Raw genomic sequence first — 11,983 nt, forward strand, 5'->3', positions numbered from 1 at the left:
TCGGTTGATATCATTTTATATAATTTTAAAAGTTAATGAAAATTGGAATACCTTCCTTTTTAAAAATGAATTAAACAATAATTGATTTTTCAATATACTCGTTTTTCATCGAAATAAACCCCTAAAATAAAGATCTCAAAATAAATCCCTAATTTTTGCTCACAATTTATTATAGATTACATTGTATATTTTTATAACCCCCTCATCTCTGGAATCTAGCGATGGTTGAATCGGGTAACAATGTTTATTTTATTCTTATTATCAACGAAAATAATTTACGATAAAAAAGATTTATTTGAATTATATTCGTTATAATTCTCCAGATACTACATTGTCACAGACAAACGTTTTTGTATTAAATCCCTGTTACTTCAAAATGTAAACCTATATTTGAAAAAAAAAATCACATCTTGTAAAAAGATGATCTTTCACGAGAACCTAAACCTAAAAAATACAAAACTAGAAATTAAAAAAATTTAAATATTATTTAACTAATTAAATTCAATATTCGTATATATCGTCAGCCCTTTTATAAAACCGTCTCGAAAAAGATGCTGGTGAATCATCGAAGTAACCAAACCATTGTCTCTTGTAAGAGTATATACAAAATAGGACCAAGGGAATTCCAAGAAGAAGTCCTAAAAAAATTGATTCGTTATTTCCTATATATAAATATCTCAAACACTCTCATTACCTGCTAGCATCCCTACTATGAGTGCAGCATCTCGGTCAGGTTGTGCGCCGTAATAATCTAGGCACCTCATGTTGTAATTTCTCTCATGAAGCTCTTCGAAGGTGTAAGCTATCATTTCTATAGGGGCTGCACATCTAAACAGATCAAAACAATCAAGCTTTGACATTTAAATGGTGGAAACCTCAGAGTAATAAAGATAGATAGAGGGAGCATATGTCATTTTTAGTAAGCAAATTTTGTCCCCAACAAGATGCGTATGAGAAGGTGATTGGTGAGAATCTAAAGCTCTTTCTAGCTGATCCCAAGCGTGTTCAATGGAATTGCGGTCTGGCAACCGAGAGGGCATAGCCAAATGCGGAATATCGTAAATTTCCCAAGTTTCATCGACAATTCTCACACGATGAGGTGACGCATTATCGTCCGAAAACAAGAAATTTGGTATAATAGCAGCATGAAACGATGGAATAATATGGTCTTGGTGAGAAAATTTGGGAAACAATTCAAGATAATCAGATATTTGCCTTAGAGTAATAATAGAGTAATTATTAAGTAATAAAGTATTAATGTACATAGATATGCCTATTGTCTATATCATTAACTTTTTTTTGTTTGCAATAGTTACCGCACATTTTCCACATCTTCGGATATTTCTGGATACTGAATGGGTAATCAGCAAAAAGGTGCTGGTCTTAAATTTCTTGAATCATAACAACATATCATCTCTCCTAACCTTTTATGGCTCACAAATTTTGAATTGTGAATATCATTTAGGGATTCACGGCTTGGCTTGATTTTCTAGCTACTTGGCTTGAGCTTGACTTGATTGCAAGTCAAGCTCAAGTCAATGAAATGAGAAGGAACCTTGCAAAAACACTTGTATTCGTTAAACTTATTGTATAAAAAAACCCAAATTATCAACTTTTTTGAAATAGAAACATAAATTAAATCACTATATATCATAACCAAATAAAAAATAATCAAAAAAATAAAGTTTGTTAAATTGAGAAACCTACAGGCTAAATTTACTATCGTGTTTCATACTATCTAGATTTCAGCCCTTGTAAATAATGGAAGAATATACTCGAACCAGAGGTATCAATACCGTATAGAAATCAGTTTTTCAGAGTTTATGCAAAACGATTTGCTGGTTACTTACGATCTTGGTATCTCTTTATAAATTGAAATTATTAAGATGATCTCAAATCATATTTCAACTCACTTCATTGCCTTGGCCTTCTCCTCGTCAATCTTGAGATATAAAGGCATCAACGTCTCTACTATCCACTGATTCTCACATTCGCAAGTCCACGGGTTGTCCAGAAGATCAAGTTCAACCAAAGACTCCCAGTGTGCTAACAAGGATTTGTTGATGTAGGATATCTGATTATCGTTCAGATAGAACTGCAAAAAATTGCTTGTATGTATATATTTCCTATGGTGAGACCAATCAATTATTTACCTTTTTGATATCGGGCCATGTATTCATGGTACCAACAGCATCAGGAGTGGAAAGGGCTGCATCGTCTATCCTAGTCAATTTTGGATTACCAGCTACGTAGAGCTCTTGCAAGTTGGTAAGGTTGGCCAAAGAACCAGGTCCTATACTGGTCAAAGAGTCCATCTGGCAAAGATGTAGTACTCGGATAGTTGGTAGTTTCGGAAAACCGCTGAAAAAAGAGGTCTGAGGATGATTCAATGGAAAAACTCGAGAAAAATCAGATGTGGAGTCATAAGTTGTTTTGTGCACTAACTCATAAGTAATCCAAATGATAATCTCTGTATTACTTGAGGAATCTATATGTGTATATACTAGCAGTTGCCCATGTAGACTTGCAGCCCATGGATGTCAAAATTCCTTTGGAATGCCCCGTATAGCTCAAAGATTTCGAGGACAAATCGCAAATATCAAACGAGTCTTTCTTTAATAATATATTATTTCAGTTGTAATAATTAGTAAAAAAGCGCATCAAATGATTTACCTCTCATAGGCTTCTAGAAAAGCTATGGATGGTGAAGGAATTTTTATCATCCGATTTTCGAATTTTTCACATCATGAAACGTAACTCAATTGATATTTGCAGAGAAGATTATAATTTTGTTACACACCAATCATTGCTTTTATCACAAAGCTATAAAACCTATTATCTTAAATATTAGAACAAAATCGGTTGTTCCCATTTATTTTTCCAAAAATGAGTTAAGAAGTGTCATTTTGACGACAAAGCTCTCAAAGTAATAATTCATTTTCTTACTTCTTATTCGTTAACTCTTCAATAGCGTTATCGTTGAACTCGAAAGTTTCCAAAGAGTGAGCCTCCGCCAGCTCCCGAGGGACTTCAGTGAAGGAATTGCCGGATAGCTTGAGCACCTTTAAGTACTTTGGTGTATGCAGGAAATACTTGGGTATTGAGCTTAGCTGCGTATAACTCAGATCTAAAAACTAAAGAGCATTTCAATATTTCTCTAGTTACTTATCTATTGACCACTCACCTTCAAATTCACCAAATTCGTTATTGCTATTGCTGTGTGAGTGTCGATCACTTCTAAAGGGTTGCGGGCAAGCGAGAGGTACTCTATCTTCTCGACGTGCTCAAAAAGATCTGCATTGAGGGAGTGAAGTTTGTTTTGGTCCAATATGAGGGTGCGGAGGGACTTCAAAGGGTATAAATCTCCAGCCATATACTGGCCCTAAAAAGAATAAATCTTGATCCTAAAAGTATTTTAATGGGAGATTTATATCAACAAAACCTCACATTAAAAATGAAGAAAATCCTGGCGTGATGCCATGAACTTTGGTGCGATCGTTCATTCATGGGCCAATTGCATCCTTGGAGACCACATAATTGTTTTTTTATAGGTAAATAAATGGGCTTCAAGGTTGCAATGGGCGTATGAGCGAACGAGCATCCAGAAAAATCTCAACTGTCGGTTCTATGATCAGGGAAATAATTTTTTCGATATTCCTTTGAATTTTCTATGGTTCTAATTTACGCTATTCACATGAAACTACAAATTGTTATTCTATTTATATTTACACACAAAATTACAAGTTACCAGAACTGTAGGCACGGAAATATTGGATATTTCTTTTCCAATATTATTCTCGAATTATCTATGATCCAGCCCCAAATCAACACCCAAAATCTCAACTCGGTCGGTTTCGTGACCACGGAAAATTCAGTTTATTTTCTTTCAATATTCTTCGTAAATTATTTTCTATGGTTCTGATTACACGATGTACATGAAATTTTGCACAAGGCCTTAAATGACTTGTGACTCTATGTCTAAATGCAAATTTCCATCTCGATCGAATGTCCCATTTCGAAATGACCTAATTCCACATCAGTGAGACGAAATTTTGATGTACAGGGTGGGCAAAGGGCAAAAAAGCGAGGTAAGCGGCTATATCTCAGGATCCACTGCCACTCATCGTAGAGACTTGCGGTAAAAAATTTTACCACTAAAGTATACAAGAGAACACGCTGGAAATTGTTTTGAAGTTCATACCTCTACCACTAGGGGGCGTCGAGTAGAAAAATGAATTTTACTCGAAAATGTTTCATATGAAGTTGAAGAAAAAATATCATCACTGTAATCCTTGGAAAATTCTCTATCTTTTTGAATTGCCACTTTCGATTTTACGACATCAAATAATGGTAGGTGAAAGGGAGAAATCTGACAGATTTAAACGACTGTAACTTCAGTTTGGGTCAACATTTTTGAGCAAATTAGATCTCGTCTGAAAGATAATATCTTGTTGATTGAGGACAAAATATAGTCATGATAAATTTGTTTTTGCTGCTTTCGATAGGGGGCGCTAAGTCAGAAGTTCATTGTTTTGTTCATTTTACTCCGAAATTTCAAATGTTATGATAGGATTTTCTTAACAGAAACAGAAGTTCTATCAAATTTGCATGAAAAAACCTGAATTTCGCAAAGCGATAATTTCTGCCGTTCTGAAGTTATGGCCGAAAGAAGATATTCTTCAACTGCGAAAAACCGAATTGTGTGTTTAAGTTCTGACAGAAACAGAAATCCCATCAAATTTGTATGAAAAATTATCGCTTTGCGACCTTCAGGTTTTTTCATGCAAATTTGATAGAACTTCTGTTTCTGTTAAGAAAATTCTATAATTACATTTGAAATTTCGGAGTAAAATGAACAAAACAATGAACTTCTGACTTAGCGCCCCCTATCGAAAGCAGCAAAAACAAATTTTTCATGACTATATTTTGTCCTCAATCAACAAGATATTATATTTCAGACGAGATCTAATTTGCTCAAAAATGTTGAGCCAAACTGAAGTTACAGTCGTTTCAATCTGTCAGATTTCTCCCTTCCGCCTACCCTTATTTGATGTCGCAAAATCGAAAGTGGCAATTCAAAAAGATAGAGAATTTTCCAAGGATTACAGTGATGATATTTTTTCTTCAACTTCATATGAAACATTTTCGAGTAAAATTCATTTTTCTACTCGATGGTAGCTATTACGCCCCCTAGCGGTAGAGGTATGAACTTCAAAACAATTTCCAGTGTGTTTTCTTGTATACTTTAGTAGTAAAATTTTTTACCGCAAGTCTCTACGATGAGTGGATCCTGAGATATAGCCGCTTACCTCGCTTATTTGCCCACCCTGTACATACATACAACGATTTCGAAAGTATGAAATCATATTATATACTTTTAACTTCATGATGTAATCAACAACAATTGGAAAAAACTTAATTTTGAGCTAAAATTTATGCCGTTGTGATGAATAAAAAATGTGAAAAAAGGAAAAAAGTTCGTGCTTCCAAAATAGTTGCTTCAAAGGTTCACCCATATATTTGTTAAATTCCGCCATATTTCATACCATCCAAAGAATATAGAAACCCACCTTAAAAACATCGGGTTTTAAAACTTCGATGTTGTTTTGGCTCAAGATCAAAGTCTCCATCTTCTGTAGTCTGTTGAAGACGCTGTCAGCCAACTCTGATATCATGTTGTTTCTCAGATCGAGCCTGATCACATTGTCTACTCTAAACACATTACTCAGAACGGTTAGATCATTAAACTTGATGGACAGGTCTGATATGGAATTCACGTCGTCATTGTTCGATGTCTTATTGGATTCTGTTGAGTTTTCGAATAATAAGGTGTTGTATTGTTTTATGTCCGTCTGACAAATAACCTCTGTGTAGGTGGCATTTATATTGGAGCAGTCACAATGGGAACAAATTAGGGGTAGATTTTGCACCCGCAGGAAGCATAGAACTAGGCAGATCAGGAACACAACTGCTTTTTCTCTGAAAAAAAATTAATTCTATAAAAAAAGAAGAAGCAACAACTGTTTTATATTCATGTATAAATTAATTCTGTTAAGGAACCGCTAGCAATTGATCATTAAAAATCCAGCTCAAAGTTAGGTAGTATCGAAATTATTTTCAAATTAAAATGACAGTTAATATATTTCAATTTTAAATTTTATTCTTCTGTGATTTACGTGATCATATGCAGGATTCTACTAGAATACGGACATTCCATTTTTGTGAAATCCTTCGAGAACATCTTTGAAGAAACAGCAAAAAGGACAAGCTTGAGAAAAATAACAAAAATAACCAATCATTTATTGTGTTATCCACTGATACACCATTACGACATAGACAGTACACCACCAAAGACTACCAATCTTTGAACATCCGCACTCTTCAAAATAATTTCTTCCATAAAATAATTATAATATATCATAATTATTTATGTGAGCCATTTGGTCAATAAAGTTTATTCTCTTTCTCTCTCTCTATTTCTTTATTTTGGTTCAACTGTCTTCCAATGCAGCGAATTTGCAAAGACAGCTTCCTGGCCGTGTTTCTCCTCGAAGAAATGGTCACAATTGGCCACCGATATCTAATGATTTAATACTTTTAGACTTTTTTCTTTGGCGGCTACGTCAAAGATAATGTCTATTCCAATGCTCCACAATCGATTCAAGACCTTAAAGATAGTTATCAAGAATTAATTCAAAACAAGAGACAGATATATTGAGCCGCAAATGTGCCAATTGATCTTGAAAATTTTAATGAAAAGGATATGGTGCTGCAAACGTAGCCAGTGCAGCCATTCGGCTAACATCGTTTTGCGTCGTTAGTAGCATACTTTTGTCTTTAGAATGAAAGAAACATCTACTGGTTTCTCTTAAAATACACTGATCAACAATTGCTAGGGATCACTTATGAACTTCCCTTCATTTGTATTTTTTTCAAGTTATCTCGTGAATATCTGTACATTATATGTTCTCTAAGGAAAAAGTAAGATGTTTTGAGTTGATTATATCAAAGTCTTCCTCACTTCATCGGCTCTTGTTCACAAAATCGATTATTATCTGTAGGCTGTTACAGGTGGCGTGAAAAGCAGTGTGGTATTTGGTATTAAATCTGTTTCTTTCTCTCGTTCAAACACATAAGGTGATAATAATTGAAGAAATGAGAACAATATCAGCTTATCAGTCTTGCCGAGAAGACGTTTGGCTCCTGTGCACAGGAGCCAAACGTCTTCCTGTATCCACCGTATGATTTGGTTCAGTTGGACCAAATCATACGGTGGATACAGGAAGGTTTGTCCCAGCGAGAAGTGTCCCGGCGGTTGAATGTTTCGCAAAGTGTCGTGAGTCGGGCTTGGAATAGGTTCATTCAAAACGACTCAGTAGCTTATGTTCATGGGGGAGGTCAGCAGCGCAGTACAACAGCTGCCCAATATCGTCTTTTGATCCTCAATGCTAGGAGAAATCCCACTTACCCGGCGTCGCGGCTCAATAGATCACTGAGAGTTGCAACAGGAGTTCTAATTTCGAACCAGACTGTAAGACGACGACTACATGTTCGTGGTTTGAGAGCACGTAGGAGGGTACAACATCCTCGTTTGAATAGGGAACACCGGGTTCATCGACGGCAATGGGCTGAGGAGCACCGCAATTGGACACTTGAAGATTGGAGCCGATGTTTATTTACGGATGAGTCTAGATTTCGTTTGGTCAACTCCGATGGACGTATTCTTGCTTGGAGGGAAAGAGGTCGAAGGTATGCAGAACAGTTTTGTACCACAACAGCTTTTGGCGGAGGTTCTATATCTGTATGAGGAGGCATTTGTTTGAACCATCGCACAGAGTTGGTTGTTCTAACATGCAGAACACCACCATGACCAGCCAGAGATATCACGATATGATTATTGAACTCATAATTGTTCCGTTTGCGGCTGCCGTGGGCGAGAATTTCATTTTAATTGACGATAATGCCCGTCCACACCGTAGTCGTCTGGTTAATGAAGCGCTAGAAACTCATGCTATTCATAGGATGGACGGGCCAGCTCGCTCCCCAGACATGAATTGCATCGAACATGTCTGGTCTGAGATGTCTAGACAATTGTCAACCTTAGAACAACCGATCAATAACCTGGAGGACCTTTCTAACGCTTTACGGGATATTTGGACGAATTTTCCCCAGAATTTTATAAATCGTTTGATCGAAAGTATGCCTCGTAGGGTAGAATGCTTGAGACGAGCTCGTGGGGGACCAACTAGGTACTAGCTTAACCGAAACTTCAGCCTTCTTGTGGTTTCATCATAAAATTTTTATGTTATTCAAACACAGAATTTTGAGTGTTCCTAAAAAAGTCTTTTTTTCTCTCCAACTTTCCATTTTTTCATTCTTTTCTCAAGTGAACCATATTATCAACTGAAAATACCCTGATATCTGACTAAATTTGTAATCTTGGAGCGAAAATTTCAGAAATAAATTTAGAACAAGTAAGTGATCCCTATCAATTGTTGAGCAGTGTATACTCGTTTTGTATATAAACATGGAAAATCCTGTAGAAAGAAAATTCGCAGAAAGGCTGAATATGCCTCAATTGCCTTGACAGTTGGATTATTCATTGTGGATACAATAGGTTTATTTGGCAGAATAATGCAAAACTTTTAATAAATAAATAAAAACACTTGACTATACGTTCACAAATTTAATAAAATATTATATTACGTTGACATGCATGTTTCGGGTTTTACCCCATTCTCAAAACTAAACAGAATAATAAACGGTACAAATTATACATCAAACAAAACAGATGTTAACACCGGAGATAAGCGGAACTCCAGCTGATCGTTCACAATTGGCAATTTTTGTTTATGTGCTGAAGATATTTCTAAACATTCTAAAAGATCTAATCGCTTACTTTTCTCTCCTTCGTGTAAAATTTTGGTTTTATTGAAATCTATAAAATGGTTACAAGAGATACAATGAGTTGAAAACCCCGTTGTGGATTTATTTTGTAAAATAGATTTTTTATGTTCTTCAACCCTAACTTTGAGAGAACGACCGGTTTGACCAACATAAAAAGCAGGACATTCGTCACAGAACAACTTATATACACCACTTTTTTCTGAATCACTTAACTTATCCCTACCATCAGAAAACATTGATCTCAAATTTTTCTTGTTTGTACACACAATATCAACTCTGTTTTTTCTTAATCTATTACAAACTATGTCGCTAATCTGTGGAATATAATTAATATATACAAATCTCTTCATTTGATCTTTAGGTTGAGGTGGATAGATACAAGTTAAAAGTTTTTCACGTTGTTTTTTCAATATTAATTTATCTATTATGTCAGGAGAGTAGCCGTTGTTCTTTGTTAATAACTTTAACATCTCAACTTCTTTTTTGAAGTTATTCTCCGATAGAGGAGTGGAAATAAGTCTGTGCACAAGGGAATGAAACGCAGACATTTTAATTCTATAAGGGTGTGAACTACTATTATGAATGAGAACATCGGAAAAAGTTGGTTTTCTGTAAATATCAAAATCAAGATGGTCATTTACGATTTTTATCTGAATATCCAGGAAGTTGAGTGATTTATCCACATTTTCCAATTCCAAAGTGAACTGAACACCGTCATAAAATGAGTTAATAAGCTTCAGAAATGATTTGAGTTCTGAATCCGAGCCAGTCCAAATACAAAATACGTCATCAACATATCGCTTCCAGTACAGTACATATACAGTCAGATTATTATTCATTATGGAAAATATTTTCTTTTCCAAATGTGTCATAAAAATTTCACTGAAAAGGGGGGATGAAGGAGAACCCATTGGTAGACCATCTAGTTGTTGATAAAATTTCCCATTGAACTTAAAATAGCTCTGTTCAAGACATATTTGTAGTATTTTCATTGTTTCTTCAATTATTTCCGTACTGAGTGAAATATTGTCATGGAGTTGTTCACTGACTAAATTTTTGATTTCTGCAGTCGGTATGGATGGAAATAAATTCACTACATCGAATGAAATCAACCTGGCATTTGAGGGAATTTTGAGGATCTTTAATTCCCTTGTGCACAGACTTATTTCCACTCCTCTATCGGAGAATAACTTCAAAAAAGAAGTTGAGATGTTAAAGTTATTAACAAAGAACAACGGCTACTCTCCTGACATAATAGATAAATTAATATTGAAAAAACAACGTGAAAAACTTTTAACTTGTATCTATCCACCTCAACCTAAAGATCAAATGAAGAGATTTGTATATATTAATTATATTCCACAGATTAGCGACATAGTTTGTAATAGATTAAGAAAAAACAGAGTTGATATTGTGTGTACAAACAAGAAAAATTTGAGATCAATGTTTTCTGATGGTAGGGATAAGTTAAGTGATTCAGAAAAAAGTGGTGTATATAAGTTGTTCTGTGACGAATGTCCTGCTTTTTATGTTGGTCAAACCGGTCGTTCTCTCAAAGTTAGGGTTGAAGAACATAAAAAATCTATTTTACAAAATAAATCCACAACGGGGTTTTCAACTCATTGTATCTCTTGTAACCATTTTATAGATTTCAATAAAACCAAAATTTTACACGAAGGAGAGAAAAGTAAGCGATTAGATCTTTTAGAATGTTTAGAAATATCTTCAGCACATAAACAAAAATTGCCAATTGTGAACGATCAGCTGGAGTTCCGCTTATCTCCGGTGTTAACATCTGTTTTGTTTGATGTATAATTTGTACCGTTTATTATTCTGTTTAGTTTTGAGAATGGGGTAAAACCCGAAACATGCATGTCAACGTAATATAATATTTTATTAAATTTGTGAACGTATAGTCAAGTGTTTTTATTTATTTATTAATAACGATGTTTCACCAAGTGTTGAGCGAGAGATCTATTTCTTTAAGCAAAACTTTTAGTCTATCACTGACCAATTTCCGGTAATTCTTCTGACGTAGTAAAATGAAAATGAATGATTTGGTGATTTGACCTGATGAAAGCTGATAGGTAGATCAAATTTAAAACTAATACTTTGAAAGGAATGGAACTCTGAATCAAATTAGTCTACTATAAATAATAGTAATGCATTCTATACTTTTCTCCATTTTTTTGGACGTATGAAAAAAATCCCCACTGACACTAGAACTTCAATATCTAAATAAAAAATATCTTAAATCAAATCGAAATATCAGCAAATTATGAACTCTACCATTTGAACGCTGATGCTATAACTGGACAAATTAAGTACCTATAGGGTGCCTATGCTTCAATCAATCTGTCAATCAATACACTTTTAAAAACATATATATTCGTATACATATCCATTTCGCAATTATTAATCCATCACAATGTCAATAAAGCAGCAGATGATTCACAATTTTCAACCATATAAATTATTCGTGCATATAAACAAAACAACGGAACTCATCAATTCAATTCGAATGTTCAGCCAAATACGATGAGCAATAAATCAATTTTCTATCAAATGAGTTTTGAATCCAATAGATAGAATAGAATATGACCAATTGCAAATTAACCAATGTGGAACACGAATAATAAAGTTAATTAAACAAATGATTGAATGTCAGAAAATTGGCAAATTCAATTTCAGTAAACTGCGTTTGATTTAAAACCACTCACCCCATTTCTGTTCATGAAACAAACACGACCCTATTTATATTAAACACATATCTCCCTCGCGCTTGGTACACTTTTTTCACTGAGAGAACATACTGGATATAGATAAGAGCACGTATCTGTTTTATCTAATCTGATGATAACTTAATTAAAATAGGATACTCGATTCGACCGAAGCGCATACATTCAAAAGAGAGATTACCTATGTTCTAAGGTGTGCTACTGATTATAACAACACGAGATTAAAACAAAATTCTTTGGTGAAAAAATAAACATCGACAGGCAGGTAGTGCAAATTTTCAAATATGCTGTATTTGAATTCTCAACCAGACAATTTTTTTCTGACTAAACACCCTCTC

General features: G+C 34.5%; 1 protein-coding gene across 1 annotated transcript; it reads right to left on the reverse strand.

Annotated features, from left to right (window-relative positions):
* Positions 1 to 274: 274 nt before the first annotated feature.
* LOC123675709 (protein slit-like) lies at positions 275 to 11,781 on the reverse strand. The gene is made up of 8 exons (XM_045611172.1): positions 11,628 to 11,781; positions 5,571 to 5,979; positions 3,185 to 3,382; positions 2,947 to 3,134; positions 2,154 to 2,361; positions 1,914 to 2,095; positions 695 to 828; positions 275 to 638 (listed from the first exon to the last, which is right to left on the reverse strand). The coding sequence occupies exons 1-8, from the start codon at positions 11,630 to 11,632 to the stop codon at positions 502 to 504; spliced, it is 1,461 nt and encodes a 486-aa protein (XP_045467128.1). The 5' UTR covers positions 11,633 to 11,781; the 3' UTR covers positions 275 to 501.
* Positions 11,782 to 11,983: the final 202 nt, after the last annotated feature.

This window comes from Harmonia axyridis, chromosome 3 (genome assembly GCF_914767665.1).
Source record: "Harmonia axyridis chromosome 3, icHarAxyr1.1, whole genome shotgun sequence".
In the NCBI taxonomy this organism is placed as follows: Eukaryota; Metazoa; Arthropoda; class Insecta; order Coleoptera; family Coccinellidae; genus Harmonia; species Harmonia axyridis.

Coding starts and splice junctions, on each gene's coding strand:
- LOC123675709 (XM_045611172.1), bottom strand. Junction 3,135..3,184: donor CGAATTTGGTGAATTTGAAG/GTGAGTGGTCAA, acceptor AATGCTCTTTAG/TTTTTAGATCTGAGTTATAC. Junction 639..694: donor CATAGTAGGGATGCTAGCAG/GTAATGAGAGTG, acceptor CAATTTTTTTAG/GACTTCTTCTTGGAATTCCC.